This window comes from Odocoileus virginianus, chromosome 1 (assembly GCF_023699985.2).
Source record: "Odocoileus virginianus isolate 20LAN1187 ecotype Illinois chromosome 1, Ovbor_1.2, whole genome shotgun sequence".
NCBI lineage: Eukaryota > Metazoa > Chordata > Mammalia > Artiodactyla > Cervidae > Odocoileus > Odocoileus virginianus.
Window position 1 is genome coordinate 3,931,522 of NC_069674.1, and position 22,201 is coordinate 3,953,722.

General features: G+C 46.7%; 1 protein-coding gene and 1 long non-coding RNA gene across 2 annotated transcripts in view; both read right to left on the minus strand.

Moving 5' to 3' along the window:
* The window catches only part of DPP6 (dipeptidyl peptidase like 6), a 1,052,271-nt gene extending 1,030,461 nt beyond the window's left edge, over positions 1-21,810 (minus strand). The window contains exon 1 of the mRNA XM_070450430.1: positions 21,352-21,810. Coding sequence (XP_070306531.1) covers positions 21,352-21,414 — 63 coding nt within the window. The 5' untranslated portion in view covers positions 21,415-21,810. The remainder of the gene's footprint in view (positions 1-21,351) is intronic.
* On the minus strand, positions 12,343-16,306 carry LOC110131297 (uncharacterized). The gene is made up of 2 exons (XR_002312144.2): positions 16,156-16,306; positions 12,343-13,064 (listed from the first exon to the last, which is right to left on the minus strand). It is a non-coding gene; the product is annotated as an uncharacterized lncRNA (long non-coding RNA).
* Positions 21,811-22,201: the final 391 nt, after the last annotated feature.

The following is a 22,201-nucleotide window of genomic DNA, read 5'->3' on the forward strand; positions in this document are numbered from 1 at the left end:
ACTAGAATGAAAACCACAATCACAGAAAACTAAACTGATTACATGGATCACAGCCTTGTCCAATTCAATGGAACTATACTGTGCAGGGCCTCCCAAGACTGACGGGTCACGGTGGAAAGTTCTGAGGAAACATGGCCCACGGGAGAAGGGAAGCGCAAACCACTTCAGTATTCTTGCCTGGAGAACCCCATGAACAGTATAAACCATGAGTGAATGCAAAATTAAAGATGTTCATACCTGAAAGGACTCAGAAAGTTTACCCCCCCGCCACACATACTCTTCCTCAGGTTTTGAGTTTTAAGAAAACGAGAGAACACTCTCCCAGTGAGAAAGCGAAGGTCGACAGTGGATCGACCACACAGAGCAACAGAAGGAAGCCTTAGGCTAGCAGCTGTGCACCTAGGAACCCAGCCTGAAGCTGAGGACGGAGGCCTGGGGTTGAAGACGTGATGTTTTTAATTATGGTGGAGCTAAAAAACAAAACCAACAACTTAAACACACAAGTTTATCGGTCAGAAACACCTGACTACGTCTGCACCATACCTCACTTTGTGTTCAGTTGACACGTCTTGAATGTACACTGCATACTAAACTCTACCGGCTCCATAAAATTTCTTGTGGGTGACATTCACCCAGCTTCATCTCAGTGAGGTTCAGCTGATCAGGTAAAGAGAGACAAGCATTTCATGAACTTCCAGGTGTCACTGAGACCCAGCAGGACCTTGTGGGGCTCCTGGGCACAGAAGCCTTTCTGGGTCCCCCATTTCTTGACCACAGGAAATGGGCTTCAGCCTCCAGGACCTTCCCTGAGTTCCAAAAGGCAGGTCCAAACAATTACAGAAGGGAGGGGGTGCAGAGACAAGGCAGGAACAATCAAGAAACAGTGCAGCCTTAGAGAAGCGTCCTGGCTTCCCCTCAAGGGACTCACATGAGAGTATGTTTGAGCTGCTTTGCAGGTACTGAAACCCCATCCGGTGGGAGAAGTTAACTGTATGCTGCCCACAAGCACAGAGGCCCCAGGAGGAACCAGAAGGTTGATGATACAGACTCCCAATGACCTCACCACCAACCAATCAGGTCCACCAGCTGACCATGCTCTCCTGTTTGAACCGTTACTACAGAACTCCTCACTACCCTTTAGAGGTTGGGACATACAGTTTTGAGGGCACTACAAAGTTTTGCCATGGCCTGGCAGAGGCAGTTTCTGAGGCAGATCACAGGGGTGGGGGGACTCCTGTGCCCTCAAATCACCTCCCACCTCTAAGACTTGGGGAGCAGCTCTGCCTTCTTCCCTGAGGGATGCCCAGGGCAACCGAGGAGCTCTCAATGCGACAAGTGAGCTGGCAAGACCTGACTCTCCCTCCTTGATGGAGGGGACCGTGCTGGGAATCGCCTCATCCCACACGGTCACACACCCATCCCCCTCCACCGGTCAGCCTGCTGGCCGGCCCAAGAGCAGAACGGCACAAGGGACTGATCACTCTGTGCTCACATCTGCCGCTGCTCTGCCTGAACGACTTTCCCTGAAGCCCCGGGGAATCTGGATCCAAGATTGATGAGGGATTCAAGCAAGCTGCTGGGCTATTTCTCATCTCGGGCTGGAACTTCAGGACTCTAAAGTGATGGGTGACCGGTCCAGAGCCTGCAGAAGGCTTGAGTCTGCACAGGCAAGATGAGAAATGGACCCAGAAGTAGCCATAATGCTTCATGATCCTGGCTGGCACGGATAATTCATTCATCTGCACTAGAGACTCTCTCTTCCGAAACAATTCAGAGAGGAAGCCTACGTACGTAAATTGGTCCAGGCCTCAGCAATGTCTCTCTCACAAATGTCTTAGGAAAGGATTGAAATAAATATGACAGGAAATTTATCATGGCCATCACAGCTCATTATCGTCTCTTTAATTCCTACTCCAGCATCAGGAACTGTATTTATCTCCTTTCCTCTCAATCCAAGATTATTAGGTGACTTCATGTGATGACCCATCCCATGCAGAAACACCTTTATGTTAATCCAGCTCTCTGCATCAAACTCCAAATGGAAACCTAGAAGTCCAGTGTGTAGAATGAATCAACCTAAGAATCCTATTCTGTCCACAATGACACATCCCTCTGGACTGAACCCCGATCTGGCTTCTCACTTCATCCTTCTAATCTGCAGGCTTGGGAGAGAACTGGTCCTCGTTTTATTATGCGCAGACTCTCAGGGTTGGTTGGCCACTTTTATTTTCCCCTCGGCCACCACCTCTGGTTATTCTCATGTCTGTTCAAGCTTTACCCAAGTGTTGGGTGGAGGTGTATGGGAATCTAAGTGGGTGTGCAATAAATACTTGTTTAATGAATAAATATGTATTATGTGCTGTGAATTGTATTTCTTTTTTAAATTTTGTTGGTTTATTTTGGCTGGCCGGGTCTTTGTTCCTACACACGGGCTCTCTCTAGTTGCAGCAAGCAGAGACTGCTCTCTATTTCGGGGGCTCTGTCTCCTCATTACCGTGGCTCCTCCTGTTGCAGAGCAAGGGCTCCAGGGTGTGCAGGCTTAAGCTTCTGCAGCATACGGGCTCAGCAGCTGTGGCTCTCGGCCTCCAGGGCACAGGCTGAGTCACCCCGAGGCACGTTGAATCCTCCCAGACTAGGGACCGAACCTGTGTCCCCTGCGTTGGCAGGTCGATTCGTAACCACTGGACCACCAAGGAAGACCACAAATGGTATTTTTTAAACTAACTCCAACTAGACCTCATTCCTGATTTCATTGATTTCAAAAGGCTATTTGAAAATTAAAAGACATAGCTAAAGAATTTGGGGCACATTAGTTGTTGTGTTTGTTTTTTTTTTTTTTAAGAATTCTGTAGTGACGTCTTTCACAAATCCATTATTGTGTTCATATAAACTGTTAATTTCAAGAAGATCAACCACCCCACAAACTTATGGAATCTTGGCATCACTTCTTTGTTTGGGGGTGAGTTCATGGGCATGCTCTATAGGGGTGCAATTCCAGCACAGCTGTTTCCTTGGTTTGTAAGACATAATTTTCTTTGGATTCACTACTTTTCTTCTGTAAACCTTCACACTCAGTTCCCATGAATGTTCCTTTCTCTGTTTGCACTTTTTAAAAAAACAATAATCAGTTTCACACTTCCCTTCACACGCTTGTCTCTGTAATCCTTAAACTCTTGTTTAAAAGCTCTTTATTTTGAAATAGTTTCAGTCTTACAAAAAAGAAAGCTGCAAATATAGGAGAGAATTCCTGTATCCCCTAATCTGAGCAACAGTACAAGAAGCAAAGTCAGGAAATCAACATCGCTCCAATACGCTTAATTGAAGAATGTGCTGGATTTTCCCAGGTTTCTCACGAAGGTCCTTTTTCTGTTCCAGGATCCAATCCTGGGTCCCAAGTTATGTGAGCGACCATTCGTTTGATAAGTTCTCCTTCAGGAGAGCGTGAACCTTCCCCTTCCCCCGAGAAGCAGCCCCCACCACTTCAGGTTCCCACCTGCCAGCACTTAACCTCCACCCAGTCACCAACTCTTCAGGCTGAATTCTTCCTACTGGGGTCTAAAGCATCAGAATCAAGTAAGCAATTATTCATACCCTGTCCTGCCAGCGGCCTCTGTCTCTCCCTAGAGTTGGGTCAGTGGACTGTCCTGAAACCTCATCTCTCTCAGAGATTCAAAAAAATCATGAACTTGCATGTCCACTGACATTCTCTTCATTGTAAGGGTGGGTGTGATACTCCTTCCAGCTTTTCTAATTTTTTTAAAAAATTTTATTGAAGTATAGTTGATTTACAATGTGTCAATTTCATGTTTATTTCTCTTGGACACTCTTTTCCATTATGGCTTATCACAGAATATTGAATATAGTTCCCTCCTCTGTACAATAGGATCTTGTGACTTATCCATTTTTCCAGCTGTTAACATCCCTGAGCAGAAACTGGAAATTCATCTCACATTTTAATACCCATAAGCTGATGATTCTCAAGCTGAAACCTCCTAAAGTGACCGTTTTCCAAAGCAGCAGACGTTATGCAGATGTGCACACATCACATGGCTGACTCTATTTGCCTCCCAGCCGCTGCTCTCTCATTTTTCTCTGTCTCAGTAAGTAACACCAGTACACACCTCAGTCATGCTAGAATAGTGAGCAGTTCTCACCAGAAACACTGCTGTGTAACGGTACCTGAGGTCCTGACAGAGCCGATGGAAAGATAAATACACAGGAAAACCTGTATGGGAAGTAAGAGATAAACCTGCCATTATCTGTGGATAGAATGATCAAATATGCAGCATCAACCCAAACTTACCATTAGAACTAATGAGAGAGTGGTGAGGTTAATGGATACGAGATCAATTTGTGAAAATAAACGACCTTCCAGCAAATGAATCAAAGCCACAGCTTCTACAATAGCAGGACACTGCTACCATACAATAAGGTTCTTCTATTGGAGAAGGCAATGGCAACCCACTCCAGTCTTCTTGCCTGGAAAATCCCATGGACAGAGGAGCCTGGCGGGCTACGGTCCAGGGGGTCGCAAAGAGCTGGCCACAACCGAGCCCACACGCAACGCAACCAGCATGGTGTGAGCACGCGGCAGTGAAATTTCGAGTCTAGGATCTGAAGCCCAGATCTGCATCTTCACGGACAAGTGACCACGGGCAGGTTACTTAACAGCCCTGAGTCCTTAAAGGGCACTTGGCCCACCGTGAGGGTCGAGGCAAAGGCCCACTCCTGGCACAGAGTTCTCCATCTTCTAATCCACAGAGAAACCATCTGCCTTCTCCTCCCTGCCCATCGCCTATTCACAGGGAATACGCCCTCCTTTGTCAAACTGCTGCACTTTACCAAAGGAAGTTAAAAATCCCTGGGCCACCATAAATGCACATTATGTATTCCTAACCGCATTTTTACTGCTGCCCACATACTGCTTTATTGATCCTGGATTAACGTTCTAGTTCACTTCCCATAACGCCACATTCAGACCCAAATAATCGTTTCTCTGCTACAACTCCGATTCCATTACCAATTTTCTAATCTTGAATTTTCTACTTCAGAAATTGATATCCATTTAGATCAGGGGTCCCCAGCCTCTGGGATCTAATGGCTGATGATCTGAGGTGGAGCTGATGCAATAATGATAGAAGCAAAGTGCACAATAAATGTAATGAGCTTGAATCATCCCAAAACCTCCCCCCCACACGCACACACACTGCGGTCCGTGGAAAAACTGTCTTCCAAGAAATCGGTTCCCGGAGCCAAAAAGCTCAGGGGCTACTCATTTCAATGATAAAAAGAGCTCATGTTGCTTCAGTATCCACTCACTCAAGCACTCTTGACCTCCAGGGGCTGCCTTCACACCCCCTGTGACACATCAGTTCCAGCGTCCTCTTCACAAGAAACACAACATAAATGGATGTGTGTGGAGCCATCAACACAATAGTGCTGCAAAGGGAATGTGGAGTGATGTAAATGTTAAAATTTGTATTGAAAAACCCAAATGGAACTTTTCGGCCAACCCAATAGTCTCTGGTAGATTTATCCAGAATAAGATTTCAAAGTCTCCCAGCATATCCAATCCATATACACAGAGCTTTTCCCACTTTTGTGACATACACTTGACCCTCGAATGTTCTATTCTCAAAGTTGCCTGCAGGGCAGCAATTTACTCAATCTATCCTTTAAAAACGAGGCTTCCTTGATGGCTCAGACGGTAAAGAATCTGCCTGCAAAGCAGGAGATCTTGGGTCGGGAAGAACCCCTGGAGAAGGGAATGGCAACCCACTCCAGGATTCTTGCCTGGAAAAATCCATGGACAAAGGAGCCTGGGGGGCTACAGTCCCTGGGGTCGCAAAGAGCAGGACCTGACTGAGCCAGCAACACTTTCAGTTTCAGCCCTTAAAAGCCATCATTCGGCGGGGAGATGAACAATGGGTACTTTCTGCTCTCCTGGATAAAGGGAAACACTTGACTCAGTACGGCCAGAGGAGGTACCAAGAAGCGATCTCTAGACTTCACAGGCCTATTTACAACTCCTGCTCAACCCCTCCTCACTCCTCTTTGCCAGCTACTAAATGTCATGGTGACATTTCCTTGTTTGTAATAATATGCAATTTACAGACTGGGACTGGGTCATTTTGCCTTTTCCATCAGTCATTTTCTCGACTCTCCTCAACGTACGGCCCTACAGCCCAGGAGAGTATGTGACGGGACAGCTCAGAGCTCCATGAAGCACTCGGCAAATTATTAAGTGGATTCTGATGTGGCTAGAATTCAAATAGCTATTTTAAAATATATAGCAACTATTTAGAAAGCTGAAGTGATTTTGATAGTGTCCTGGTGAACTATAACTTAAAGAGAACACAATTTTATTGATGTAGAATCACCAAAACATGTGAGCAAGGAAACACAGATTTTCTTTGCCTGTATTTCTTGGCCCGTTTTTTTAAAAAAGAAAAAAATTCATTCTTTTATAATGATAAAGTTTGTAACGCCTCTGCTCTACTGATCCAATTGGATTTTGGAAGCGTTGCCTCTCTTAGTCCTTGTTAAAGTCAGAGATGAGAAACTCAGCTTACATGAACACAATGGGATTTGCTATTTTCACTTAGAAAGTCAACACCATTCAGCAAGAAGGATTTGCTAAATACATTTTAAAAAGCCGGTGGATCCCTCAGTATTTGGATCCACTCTCCTATCACCAAAGTTCTTCAGCATCATCACAAATATTTCTTGACCACGAACTAGGGGCAAAATTCTAGCTCCTGTTCCACAAATAAAAATAGATGCAAAAATGCAGAGATGGTTCCCAGGATTTTCAGTAATAAAGTTCAATTGTTGTTCTTTAGTTGCTAAGTCATGTCCAACTCTCTGCAACCCTATGACTGCAGCCCACCAGCCTCCTCTGTCCGTGGGATTCTCCAGGCAAGAATACTGGAGTGGGTTGCCATTTCGTTCTCCAGGGGATCTTCCCCACCCAGAGACTGAACCCAGGTCTCCTGCATGGCGAGTGGATTCTACATCGCTGAGCCACATGGGAAGCCCAGGATAGTTGAAAATAGGCTTAAAATATTACTATTCTCTAGGCCCTTGGAGCCCATCTGAATAATAACTCTAATAAAAGTGGTTAAACTCTGGAAATGCCAAACCCGTGGTGATGGCCACAGAGCTGTTGAGGGCATAGTTGACAATAAGAAGCCCATTCTCTTCTTGCCTCTTTCAATCCTCCTTTCCAAATGAATGGCACCAGACTTTCTAACCATGGACCAAAGAAATGAGGGACCGTTAAATGCAAACTATGACCAAGCCTTTCCCAAGCAGAAAGGCTTCCAATGATTTGTCACAACTACATAACCAAGGGCATCCTGTGATATGGGCTATATCAGTGTTACTCAGGAGAGCAGTGGGGCCTTGCTGCTCAGAGAGTGCTCCGGGAGAGAGAACACCAGAGCAAAGGTAAAGAAGACGGCATCTGAAGTAGACAGCTGATCCAAGATGCTGGACCAGCTGTTCTTGTTGTTCCGTCACTAAGTCCTGTCCGACTCTTTGTGATGCCATGAACCACAGCACACCAGGCTTCCCTGTCCTTCACTACCTCCTGGCGTTTGCTCAAATCCATTCCCATTGAATTGGTGATGCCATCTAACCATCTCATCCTCTGCTGTCCCCTTCTCCTCCTGCCCTCAATCTTTCTAGCATCAAGGTCTTTTCCAATGAGTAGGCTCTATGCATCAGGTGGCCAAAGTACTGGAGCTTCAGCTTCAGCATCAGTCATTCCAATGACTATTCAGGGTTGATTTCCCTTAGAATTCATTGATTGATCCTTGCATCCAAGGGACTCTCAAGAGTCTTCTCCAACACCACAGTTCAAAAGCATCAATTCTTGGCGCTCAGCTTTCTTTATGGTCCATCTTTCACATCCATACATAACTACTGGAGAAACCATGGCTTTGACTAGATGGACCTTTGTCAGCAAAGTGATGTCTCCGCTTTTTAATATGCTATCTAGGTTTATCATAGTTTCCTTCCAAGAAGCAAGTGTGTTTTAATTTCTGGCTGCTGGACCAGGCCTATATACAAAACAAGTGTGCTCTCAGCATAAGTAGCAATAGTTTCATTGGAGGGCTTCCTAAGAAACGCAGATCTTGGGGTCCACCTTCGAACTACTCAGTCAGAACAATGCGTTTTAAAAAACATTCATTTATTTGACTGCAACAGGTCTTAGCTGTGGCACACAGGAGCTCTGACCTCCACTGAGGCAGATGCAGGATCTCGTTCCCCGACCAGAGATTGGGCCCGGGCCCCCTGCATTGGCAGCCTGGAGTCTTAGCCCCTGGACCACCAGGGACTCCCCGAACATGTGTTCTTCCAAGAACTCCTAATCGAGGAGTGTGCACAGGAAGGATTGAGAAGCACCACAGCCGAGGGACTTTAGCAGGAAGGGTGAGAAAGCTAGTCAAGGATTGCTACCTTCCTTGGATACACATGAGTGCGCGGGCAACCTTCAGAATAAAGAAAACAGACACTTTCCACTTCGGCGAGAATATGCCTGTTCTCCTTAGATAAAGCACAGGCTCAAGCCAAGCGCTGTGTCCTCCACTGCCCGGCAGAAACCCCATGAATCCTTTTCAAGTCATATAAGCCAAGATCTGTCCTTCCATTCAATGCACACCCTGAGTTGAGACAGCACTCTCCATGGATGCGCATTACCCACTGACCAGTAGTCTTACCAGCCCAAGCAGGAAGACAGCCAAGCTTAACAGGATCTTCAGTCTCAACCGAAGCAGCAGAAGTTCAGAACGGTAATGGTGATCACCAGGCACAGCCTAACGGGTCTGTTAGATGAGCAGTCTAGGAAACGATATGAGGGGCTTGAACTTCGGAGGCACACAACAGCCATCACCGGAGAGGACATCCCCGCCCGAAAGGACACTGAAAATCCAGAGCCCTGGGGGGGTCCTCTGACACCTCCACCTTTCTGGTGGAGGAGGACGTACAACCAGACGAGGAAAAGGAAAGCTGCAGGTCACCTCTGAGCACAGAGCGCCCCTCGGGGAGCTTGGAACGGGGGCCTCGGAAGCATAAGCAGGGGTACCCAGATCCTACCAGGCCAAACTTAAAATCAGGAAGCAGAAACCAGAGTGCCTCTCAGACAGCTGACGGGAAGAGAGGGAGCAAGCTGAGCTGGTAGCAGTGATGGGACACACGGCGCTTCTCATGGGCCAGAAATGGACCGCATGGGAGGCAGAAGCCGTGGGCCACTCAGCCGGGGCCCCACCCAACAGAGCAAAGCACCTAGCTTAGGGTGACCCCAGGAAGCATGAGGGTGGAGATGGTGTCACGGCCGGGAAGATGCTACAGTCACCTGTCAGTATCCTGTGTGAGCGCATCCCATGAAAACGCCCTGAAAGGTCTCCAGGAAAAAAAACAAAAAGATCAGTTTTGTGCATATGCCACATGCAGGGCAACCTGGGCAATATTCACTCTGCCTTTCCCCCCATTCCTTCTCTGCCTGAACTCAACCACAGCGAAACAACAAATGGGGACTGGTGGGTGCAGGGGAAGAGGAAGAAATGCTCCAGGAAGGAAGCACGGAGAAGCCCCCAGCCCTCCCCGCCTCAGGCTTGCAGACCTGAAGCAGGTCAAGCTGGGAGGGAGGTGGAGCCTGTCTCTGCATGAATTCTGGAGTTAACCTTCCTATAGAAGACTGGCCTGGACATTTTGAGGGCTTGTCTGGTGGTTCAGACAAGAGGAATCTGCCTGCCATGCAGAAGACGTGGGTTCGATCCCTGGGTCAGGAAGATTCCCTGGAGTAGGAAATGGCAACCCGCTCCAGGATTCTTGCCTGGAGAATCCCATGGACAGAGGAGCCTGTTGGGCTACAGTCCACGGGGTCACAAAGAGTCGGACACGACTGAGAAACTAACACACACTCACACTCATTTGTAATACTAAAGAACACAGAAAAGGCTATATAGCTTCACAAATCTGGGTATCAACCAGTCAAAACTTGTTTCAAAAACACATTAGAAAAAACCAATAAGTTTGTCTCCTGATGATCCCAAGAGTCGTCAACGCAGTCAGAGGAACACTGAGCATTCACTGCAGAAAGAGATCAGGTCTCACGTTTACTGAACCCTGCCCACCACCCTGTGCTTTACACATGCCACACCATTTTTGTTAGAGCTCATTGGACTGAAAAAAATATAGAAAGCCCTGAAAGTAGCTCAAATTAAAAAACAAAGTGAAAAAATAACAAATATATTGTGGAGGTAATCTAGATTTTCTGGGCCCCCTAGGGCCTTTGAGACCTTGTCCTGCCCTCACCTTGAACCTATATTCAAAGTTACATCAAAAGACCCAACTCCAGTTGCCACAGAAAGCCCATGTCTAGCCACGCAGCACATCAGTGAGCCCAGAGATTTTTCTTGCCGCTTCTCTGAAAAGGGAGATACAACACCCAACATTTCTATTCCATTCCCCAATGTACAGCTCCTGGCCGCCAGCAACATCATCTTTTTCTGTCTTGTTCCCTTTTATCTCTTGCCACAAAGCCTCACAGATACCCTCTATTTTTCTGATAAATTCAGCTCTTGGCGAGCTCTATCCAATAATAACCTGGAACGTAGCCATCACTCCCACTCCTGCTTAGAAAGCAATTCAGTGACTTCTTTTCCCTCACTTGGGTCTCTTGAGATATAAAGCAAGAATGCAAAGAAGTTTAACAAAAAGTTTGTTCGTCCAAAACAGTTCTATTTGGTAGGAGTGGAGAGATGGAATGAACATGGGAAATCTTGCTAGAAATTTCAGATTTTATTTTCTATCAATTTTACCTAGTAGTACATCTCAGAAAGCAGAAGGAGCCTAAAAGGAAATAAAGGGGCATAGAGACAGGCTCAAACTGTGGTGCTGGAGAACACTTGAGAGTCCCTTGGACTGCAAGGAGATCAAACCGGTCAACCCTGAATATTCATTGGAAGAACTGATGCTGAAGCTGAAGCTCCAAAATCTTGGCCCCCTGATGTGAAAAACTGACTCACTGGAAAAGACCCTGATGCTGGGAAAGACTGAGGGAAGGAAGGGAAGGGGGTAACAGAGGACGAGATGGTTGGATGGCATCACTGACTCAATGGACATGAGTTTGAGCAACCTCTGGGAGACAGTGAAGGACGAGGAAGCCTGGCGTGCTGCAGTCCACAGGGTTGCAAAGAGTCAGATGTGACTGAGCGACTGAACAGCAACCACAATAACAATACAGGCAGGCATCCTGTGAACTGTAACCCAGAAGTCCGAAGGTGAGGCCAGACCCGCTGAGTCTTACCACTTCTGTCGCCTCTGCTGCTCTCCTTTCTTTCTCCCACCAGACATCCTTAGCATCTCATGACTGCACACGGCTGTCTATGTGCTCTTACACAGGGGACTTCTGTCCTCTGATGGGCGTCTCTGTGTCTCTCACTTCAAAATTGCCAAGAAAGGGTTTGATTAGCTTAGCTCACCCTGCAGATTTCTTCTGTGGGAGGATGTTGGTCAGCCCCGGTCTAAACAGCTGTGTTCAGGAGAAGGCTGAGTCCTCTGTTTTAAACAGGACAGCAGAGGCTGTGGGCAGGGGGTCTACTCTCACTGACCATAAACAGCCCAGGAAGCAATGAATAGCATCTCTGTTACACACGTGTCCAGCTCGCAGCTGAAGAGTGAATTAAGAAAGAAATGTTGCGGCACCCCAAAAGCTTGATACAGCGTGGGAGATGATATCCACTGCTGTATTGTTTTGTTTTTTTTTCATATCAGGTCCCTTTTGATGATTTCTCAGGCTCCTGACTATTACACAGAGGAAATTAAGCACGATTCCTCTACTGGAAAGAACCGGAATCTATTCTCAGGGGTCACAAATAAAAAGCACCAGGAGCCAATACAGACAATGTTACATAACAACTGTCTGTCAGAACTCTACAGGTCCCTGAGTTGCCAAAGATCACAGCTATCTATCTGGAAAGCGAGCAAGTCTGTTGCATGGAGCCTCGAGTCTCTGGGCTCTTTCTATGACTGCAGGACACGTGGAAAGGGTAGTCACCAACGTCTCTGCCTCCCCCCATGAACTCCACTGAGCACTCTCTGCTCTGACCAGCTGCAATCCCACAAGGCAGCCTTACTCGTTTTTAACACCCCCTGGTATTGTATTCTCTTGTTTCCTGGCTCATCTGTGAAGATCCTATCTCATTAATAAAAGTAGGAGCAGTTTTTTTTTTTTTCCTAAGTATCATAGGCAAGCAATCCAATGCCCACAAAATATATAAATAAAGGAACAGGTAGACTTCAGGGTTGAAAGAAACACAGGTTGAAGCTACCAAGTAAACAAATTCAGTACTATTTATTATTTATATGTTTTCAGTTTGAATACATTTTTGAATACATTTTCTTGAGTTTACCACCCCTGGGGCCACAAATGATTTGCATATAATCATGAAACTCCATTTCCTCAGTTAAAAAAAACAAAGAAGAAATAAAAACTCATGTATCTACCTTAGTGGCTGTTATGAAGGTGAAATAAGCTAACATTCAGGGAAAAAATAAGAAAAGTGGAAGGAGGGAGAAAGCACCCCGAATTGTTGATTCTGGCCTCAGTTTTATGTCAGATATTCATAGTATGTGTTTGCTTTTATACTAAAGTGTGAAGGACTCCCACTGGTTTAGAGTTTCCATTGAGTATATTTTACTACAGAATTGCCTTTGATTTCTGCACCTGGGAATGCCTTAATAATGGCAAACCACCTTGCTTATGGCTCTTTCTAGGGATGGAATAGTTGCAGTTAAGAGCTTGGTGGGGCTCAGAAGTCTAGTGTATGTCCTCAGTTTTTACATTAAAAAAAAAAAGGCCCAGGGAGCTTCAGTAACTTCCCTGTAACTCAGTCCACACAGAAGGCATAGCTCAACCAACTGTGAGGTCCAGTCTTCCTCCTTTTCCCTTATTTCCACGCTTTCTCAGTAAATAATTCTTCACCAAAGGAGTTTTTCCACATCTGAGCTTGTACGTTTGAGATGACTTTAAGAAAGGTCCCCTGCATCTTCATTTTCTATTTTATGAAAAATAAAATTTAAAAATACAAACTTGCTGTGTTGCATCCACATTTTGTGACATCACATTCAGATATCATTTTAATTATCTAGTAATCTCTAAATATCTAATGCCCTCTTAATATTGCATTTGAATATTTTGTTTTAAAAAAAGAAGTTTGGGATTCACAGATACACATTACAATATACAAAGTAGATAGGCAAGAGGACCTACTGAACAGCACAGGGAACTAATCCAATCTCTTGTGAAAAACCTATAATGAAAGAGGATGTATAACTAAATCACTTTACCGTGCACCTGAAATGAACACAACACTGTAAATCAACTAGACTTCAGTAAAAATTGTTCTAATTAAACTTTAAAAAAATTAAGAAGGATGATGGAGATACTGAGACGGCATTAAAACTGTGTGTCATGAAGACAATGCAAACTTTCTAAGGCCCTAAGGGTGTGGGGAGGGGATGAGCAAAGTGTAGATAACTTTCCTCCACCTCTGTTGACTGAACACAGATTTCTAGGCCCTTAGTCAAAAATAGCAACAGATTTGGGGTCTACAAGATACAAGATGTGAGATTATCAAAACACTGCACTTGAGGTCCAGCTTTGGACTTAAATAATTTGAACAATCCAACATGTTAGATTTAGACCAGAAAAACAATTACTTCTCATTTACTGCCCTCTGTTCCTGGAAATTTAACTTATGCATGAGCTTATATTTGTTTATGCATTTTACTGAGAAAACGAGGACAATTAAAATTTTAAAAATCAATAAAATGTATAACCAAAATAACATAAATAGATTTTCACTAATATCCTGGAAGTCATTAAAGCAATTTATGTCTTATGCATCCCATTAAACTTTCTAAAATTCTCCAGCATGATTTAGATTCTTGGTAGTAAAAAGAATTTACATTTTTTTATTTATATGGGCTTTCTTTCCTATTTCTTTCAGTAATTACCAACCTAAAAAGGAAGCCACTTGTTTAGCATGAAGACCTATGGTTGGCGGGACTTCCCTGGCGGTCCTATAGCTAAGGCTTAGCGATCTCAATGTAGTGGGCCGGAGTTTGATCCCTGGTCAGGGAACTAGGTCCCACTTGCTGAAACTAAGACCCAGTGCAATCAAATAAATAAACAAATAAAAATAAACATTAAAGAACTATGATTGGCAAGTCAAACTCAGAAAGAAAGACAAATACCATAAGATACCACTTATATGTGGAATCTAAAATATGAAGCAAATGACCTCATCATGAAACAGACTCACGGATGTAGAGAAGAGACTAAGAGCTGTTTGCCAAAGGGAAGGAGGGTGGGGGAGGGATGGGTTGGGAGTTTGGGTTTAGCAGATGCACGTACATACAGAATGGATAAACAGCGAAGTCCTACCATATAGCACAGGGAACTCTATTAGACACCCCGTGATAAACCATAATGGAAAAGAATATGAAGAAGAATGTGCACCTATGTATAACTGAATCACTTTGCTGTAGTCTAAAAATTAACACTGCACGTTAAATCAACTATGCTTCAATAGAATAAATAAATGCATAAACAAAATAAAGTTCAGAGGATTCCCTCTGACGGGAGGAACCAGGCACTCCCGAAGAGGAAGACGGATAGCTGTCAGCCGTCAGCATCAGGGAAGCTGGGAACTCAGTACAAGCTATCTGCGGAGGTCCTGGTAGGCCCAGGGATCATGAAATTCAAGCCAAAAGACAAGCTGGAGCGATCCGACAAGCAGGAGTCACGATGGACACCTTCTCAGCTGAAGTTTAGCCCTGGGATATGCTCGGTCCCAGCACAGGGACGGTGGTCACGAAGTAGAATGTGTGACCGAGGAGAAAAGGCAGGACGTGAACCAAGTTATGACAGCGATAAATCACAATTCACAAGCTTCGTGTGTGTCTGTGATGCCCGGAGCAGCTTGTGAGTCATGGCTGATCCAGCCATGAGGGAGACTGCCCACAGAGAGGAAGCTGGTGATTCTGCTGTGTCCTCAAATCCAGGAGGGAAATCTTCTCACCCGCCAAAAGGAGGAGGAGGTGCTTAACTCCAAAGTGTAGACTGAGGAAAAGCTTGGAAAGTGGGTGAAATGCCTTGTGAAGGGAAGCTCTCAGATCCAAACAGGAAGGGGCAGGAAAGAGGGGGGAAGAAATAGGTGTTACCTTGGAGAGGGGAGATCATTAAATTGGGCTTGTGTGTGTGTGTGTGTGTGAAAGTGGAAAAAAAGGATCAAATGAGAACCTTTAGATGTAACAGGATATGATTGATCAAAATGTGAATTTTGGAGAACATACATAGGGAAAAGGAAAGCAAGAAGAGGAAAAAGTGACAGAAGAGGAAATGGAAAAAAAAAAACCCCACAAAACGAGACTCAACAAGAAGAGAGGTTCACAAAGATTTAACCAGTCTTGGGGAGGAGGAGATAGGAGGGAACAGGAATGGCATTGGTCGACCCTTCTTTCCTGGATGTGGTCCCCAAGTGCAGAGGAACATTAAGTTGGGTACTGAAAATTTATAAAAAATAAAGTTAGGAGTAAGTCTAGTGAGAAACTAGATGCCACTGATTCTAGGGCTTCCAGTAGGTGAGGTCCCCCAAGCCACTAATTCTGAGGTCTGGGCACTGAATTGATTGATGGGAAAGACATGGGGAGTCTCAGTGCCAACAATAGCTGAGTTAAGGTCCTGACAAAGCAGTTTCACATATATAGCTGTCAAAATGCAAAGCAAATACAGTCTGAAGGCACTCGAGAGCAACCCAAAGTGAGCAGATTTTCGGGGAAAAGGTCTGCGGCAACTACTTCAGGTAGAAAGTGGGAGAGCGGATTCTAGAATTAGCAAGACCAGGGGGAGAGTCTCAAATTCTGTGCTAAGTGCTGCCCAAAGGGCTGGCTGCCCCCACCCCAGCCATGTGAGTACTAGGGGGATTCAAGCTGAACTGGATACGGTAATAGAGTACAATACAGGTAACCTGCTGTTCACTGAATTGCCCACTTTAGGGAGAATCCAGCGTCTCCACCCAACATTCACAAGGTCAAGCTAAAATTGAAAGTGACTCAACAGAAAAAGAAACACAAAAACATTACCCATCCTCAACGAAGCAGCACAAGCAACACAGATCAGTCCCAAGACAACCCAGATGCTAGAAAGCAGGATTTTACAGCTGAGATTATCATGAGGCCCATTAATTAAAGGAAAATGGCCCTCACACAGCAAATGAAGAGGCAGCAAATCTAAGCCAGGGAAACAGAACAAAGAGGGGATTCTAGAATGGAGAACACAGCATCTGGAGTAAACCACTGAAAATGCAGTCACATGGGGAACACAGGGGACAGAGTGGAAACAGCAAAAGAAGCGACTGTATCTGAAGATGAGAGAGTAAAAACGAACATCTGCAGAATGAGACAAAGTGTCTAACATACGTGTAATTGCCATCCCAACAAATTAAGAATAGGACAGACAAAAAAAGAAGAAAAAAAAACACCTGAAGAAACAATGGCGTCGATATTCCCAAATGTGGTGAATTTAAACATTCCAGATGATCTATGACCCCGTGGCAAGACACATAGGAGGGGAATCATGCCCGGGCACGTAACACCCAAACACTGAAAACCCAAGAGAGAGAGAAAATTCTGACAGCAGACATAAAAACAGCACCTTACACCCAGACACCAATGAATCAAATGACTAGTCACGTCTCAGTAGAAAAAAAATGAGACCAGAATTCAGCTAACGCCACCTTCAAAGTGCTGAAGAGAAACCAAAATCTTACCCACTCAGAATTCTATAACCAGCAGAAAATATTTTTAAGACTAAAGACAAAGTAAAAATGCAGGTTGGCTCTAGCTAGCATAATTATGCAAAATGCATTCCTATTGAACTAAAATACTTTCAGCTGAGTCTTTTTTTTTTTTTTCTAATGCCCTAAAGGGAAGGTGACAAAGACCCAAGCCGAACTAAACCCACAGGCCACATCTTTGCCATCCCTGTCTCGCCATGAAGTAAGCACTAGGAGTAGAAAGTAGACGTGGATGGGAAGTAAGAAGTTAAGTTCATCAAAAAGAAACGTTTCATGCTTGGATTATTGTTGGTTCAAACTCTCAGCAGCTTTGGGGGGTGTAACCTGAAACCTGCTCCTGTACATGGACGGCGGGGAGGGACCCCAGAAAGAGGCAGGTCACTTCAGATCAGCAGGTGGCAGTTTTAATAAGCAAGGGGACTTAGAGCTTGGGTGACCCTAAGACCAGCAGGACCTCTACACCCGCCCACCAGCATCTTCAGACTTACAGAGAGGCCTTACTGGGTCCAATCATTCAGGCCAGGTGGTCTCGAAATCACCTCACTCTCTCAAGCCTGCATCTTTGAAAAGGCTCCCACTGTGGGAATGGGGGGTGGGCGGCAGGCTGGGCTGGGGGTTCCACTGCAGTGGAATCAGAAGTCACATCCTCTTGATAACCTCCCTCAACAATTACAGCATTGCCCAGCACAAGGTAATCAAGATTAGGGCCTTAGATACAGCACTGTATCTAGTTGGTGTCAATAAAATGTTTCCAATATAAAATTTATTTTCCTTTAAATATTCATGACATTGGAAATGTAATACTCCAGTGAGAAGGTCAGAAAACAGAATGCGAGGCTGCCCTACAGGCCTGAAGACGCTCACCCAGCATCGAGCAGGCACGTCTAGGTACCGCTCTTCCTATGTTTCAAACAGCAGTGACGAAAAGGCTCAGTAATTAGTGCTGTGAAGTAAGAAGTTAAAACGAGGGAAAAAATTTTAAACAACAAATTGCAGAATAATTTTGGAATATAGTTGAACAACTGCATGTTAAAGTTTAAGTTGTCCATTCTGCAACACTGAGACTTATCAATAACCTCCACTTTTACCACAGAAGACTTTAGTATCCTTTAGACAATGAGAAAGAGATGCAAACATCTTGTGTAAATAATAAAGCTGCAGCTCTTCCTTCCATAGAGGTTACACTGGAGTTTGATAAGTCCCTTGTACAATGGTACAGGCATCTCCAGTCTCTGGATTTGACGTGGTGCCGATGTGACAATAATAGAGATACAGTGCACAGTAAATGCAATGCACTAGAATCATGCTGAAATCATCACCCACCCCCATACCTGGAAAAACTGTCTTCCAAGAAACCGGTCCCTGCGGCCAGAAAGGCTGCTGCAATGGGTATGTAAGTTTTCAAAACCAACATTTTACATATGCACACCATTTAGTAATACTACTGCAAAATATGTTCATTCAGCACTCAAAAAAAAAAAAATCCACAGTACATTATGAGTACTGAGTAAGAATCACTCTGCCTCCTGGTTTTGAGCTGATCATGGTTACCAGTTTGGAAGAGTTCCTGACTGTCTTTTCACTTCATGTGTATTTCTATGTAATTAGCATCAAAAAGTGTATACCACTTGTATCTTTAAAAAAAAAAAAAAAGGGCAAAAGAGTCTGGCAGTTAGTGACTTTCCAAAAAGTATCCGAATAGAGCTGGTGGAAGTCACCAAGCCCCGCCCCATGGACGCAGAGCCCCGCCCCCATGGATGCAGAGCCCCGCCCCCGTGGACGTAGAGCCCTGCCCCCGTGGACGCAGAGCCCCGCCCCTGCAGAACCACCCCAAGTAGGCTGCTCTATGGGTCTGTGGGCTGCACCCAAATGTCAGGCCTCCCACAAGCATTTAGAACAACCCGAGCTGTTGACTGGTGCTTGCCGGGTGCTTGATGGATATGCTCATGGGGCCCAGCACCAGACCAGCCTGGGGTGGGTGAGACGCGCCATCCCCTGGGCACCTTTTCCTTTCCCCGTCCCAGGTGACCGGCACTCCTACAGCTCCCTCCTCAGGACCACTGGCTCCTGCCCAGACCAGGGATGGCTGTCGGACTGGTCCCCTCTGGGGTCCTTAGCAGCTGTTCGCACACGTCGATGACCATCCCCCCACCCCCAGTCAGGAGCAAGGAAGCTACAAAAAGGACCTTTCTTTTCCCAGTTCTGGGGGCTCAGCCTTGGAGAAGGAACCTGGAGGTAAATAACACATCTCAGTCTGGCTAAACTCAACCCCTTAAAAGAGGAAGACAGGAACAAGCAGCCAAGTAGCAATGACGGTGACAGTAATCAGTAAATGGACGACACAGAGCGCAGTCCAACAGAAGAGCCTGCCCGAGAGCTTGAGGCTCCTCCTCCCGAGAAGTCGAAGGAGAAGATCTCCCAGCAGCACAGAAAACGGAAACAAACTCACTTCAAACCTACAACTAAGTAAACCGATGTTAGTGTTTGATGTTTTATTATAACTATTGAGTCTCATGTCGTCTGTCCAGGACTTTCCAGCGTCGACTGCCAACCCCTGCTCTCTACATGCCTCTCATTCTCTTCAGAACATTCACCAATACTCCATCCGAGCCCTGCCTTTCACTGCCGCGACCTTCAAGACAAGCCATCAGCGATTATACAATCTACAAACGGCAGAGGCAAACTACAGTTTAACTGAATTCTTCTTGGAGGAAGAGAACTGGAATTTTTTTTCCCCCCAGCAGATGGATAATCATAATGTCATGTTAGGCAGTGGGGACTATCAAAGACTCTAAAGCATGAAAAGTGGTTCTGACTAGAGCTGTGTTCTAGGTAGTGAAGATCTCTAAACTCATATTTGGGTTCATGGAACTTAGCTGGAGTTTGCCACTGTACAAATGACTGATGATAACTGCTTATTGAATTAATACGGACAAAGCATTTGTTAGACGCCTGCTAGAGGGACAGGGAGATGCCTAACTTATGACTAACGGATTTCTAGTACCTTCTAAATTGTTGCTGTGTGTTTGAACACTTCCTGCAAAGTTTTATAAGTGTCAATACCCTGCAGTATTGCCAAGAAGCCACTTTACCATTGGAACTGAAGGCATTTTTTAAAAAAGAAATTACCGAATGATCTTCTGAATGTCTCTACTACATAGTCACTGATGAATTAAACTTTCTTATTTTTTAATAAAAAGTCTTATAATACCAGCTATCCCGTATTAAAAAGGCATTTCCTAAGGATATTAAATAAATTGAAAAGTGTAACTACCTGAATCATAGTTAATGAGAACAGAGATCAAGATATGACTTGCTGATTCATATGTTTCACCCAGGCCCGAATGGTGTAGAAAATGCTGGTTATCCCTTAATTGAAATAAAAGTATTCAGTCCTAAATCCCTATCTTATGTAACTCAACAGACCAAGAGTCCCTTTATCCACCAGATGAATCTAATGTCGTTACTCCCTCCAACTTCACATACAACCAAACCACAATAAAGAGATGTTAGTGGGAACCATCTCTTAATAACACTCATAAACACACATGCTGCTCTCTGCCTAGAATAATGTAGAAGCAAAACCAGGTGGAGCAAACACAAGATCAAAGCTCAGGGCACAGATTCCGGCTACACGTCAACTCTAAGATCTAAAGTCCTTGCCTTCTTCCCATTAAAAAAAATTAGCAATACTCCAAAATATTCTTAAAGCACATCTGATACACAGACTCCTGCACAGCTTCTCTGCGGAACCCAGGTAAGGAATTTCCCTGCAAACCAACACAAACCGAGGCGAGGACAGACATGCAAGGCGGCGAAGAGCACCACTGACCATGGCCAGGTAAGGCTGCGCGGGGCACCTGACCGCGGTGGAACCCAGACCTCTGCGGGGATCCGCTCCTCTGCGCGCAGAAAGGGATGCTCCCCGAGGCATGTCCCTCTGGCTCTGGGCTACTCAAGAGGTTCTGGAGGCTCCTCCGGTCCGGGCCCGCCCTCTTTTCTCCGAACATCAGTCATTTCCTGGAAATCATCCCAGGCACGCACCGGCCCATTCAAGTTAATTAAGCACGTGTCTCTGACACCAACCAGAGAGCGCGCCCTGGCCAAGCCCTGAAGGGGAAGCTCGGGCCCAGGGGGTCACAGGCCCTGCCTCCCCGCCCCTCGCCGACCTCTGCCGCTCCCTGAAAACCCGGTAATCCCGGGAAACGGCGGTTTCTGCCAGCGAGCTGGCCTGCCGAGCCCCGGGCAGCCCTGAGCAGGGGCACCTGCAGAGCCTGGCGTCGGCCCGGGGTCGACTAAACACCGTCCATCCTCCCAATCCGCCCCGCGCCGCGTCCACCGACTGGACTCAAGGACCCCCTCCCCGCGGAGGAGGGGTCGGCGGCTCGGAATCCGCAAACAGCGCGCGTCCACTCGCCCGCCAACTGCAGCCGCCACCTGCTCGCCAGGTCCCGCGCCAGCCCCGCCGTCGTGGGTCTCTTACCTTGTGGCTTTTCCCCCCCGGGGGACACCTGACGTTGTTGGAGGCTCCCGCTGTCTGATTCATGTCCGGAGGAACTTGGGAGCCGATGCTCTAGAACCTCTCCAAGTTCCGCGGCGCCTGGAGGGTGGCGAGGGGCGCGTCTCCCGGAGGCGAGGTAGGTCCTGGCAGTCCAGCCGTGTCCGGGCGGCGTCCCCAACGCGGCAGGTTTCCGAGGGACCCCTCGTCCAGGGAGGCTGAGCCCTGCGAGTCCCGGAGCCGAAGAAGGAGAAGCAGCTGCTCGGATCCCAGAGGGAGCCGGGCCGGCGCCGGCGGCTCCGAGGGCGCTGTGCCCGGGGCTGCCTTCTCCGGGAAGCAGTCCAGGACTGTCCGGACCTGAGCGCCAGCAGATCCTAAAGGAGCTCCGGGCAGAGGCGAGGAGGTATGTGTGTGGGAGGTGGCGGGGCGGGGGGGCAGGCAGGACCGGCCCTGGCCGGAGAGAGGGGCCGCGGAGAGCCGCCGAAGCTCTAGAACACTGCGCCCCCACGAGCTCCGGGAGCTGAGTCGCCGCTGCGAGGCGCGTGGCGCACGGGTCCGCGCGAGGCTCCTGCGCCGACCTTAGCACACCCCTCCCCGCCCTCCTACGCCGGGGCTGGAGCCGCAATCCGTGCGCACCCGCACCTGCCCGGCCGGCGCGGGGGCGACTGAGAAGGGCCACTCGCGGGGCGGGGCGCGCCCGCTCTCGCCTGTCGCTCCTGCCCCGGGTGCAATCGCCAAAGCTTCCCGGGGTGGTCGGGAGGTGGCACGCGAGGCTCTGCCAGGCGCCTCTGCCCGAGGAAGGCGAGGAAGCCGAGGGAGCGGAGGGGGAACTGGG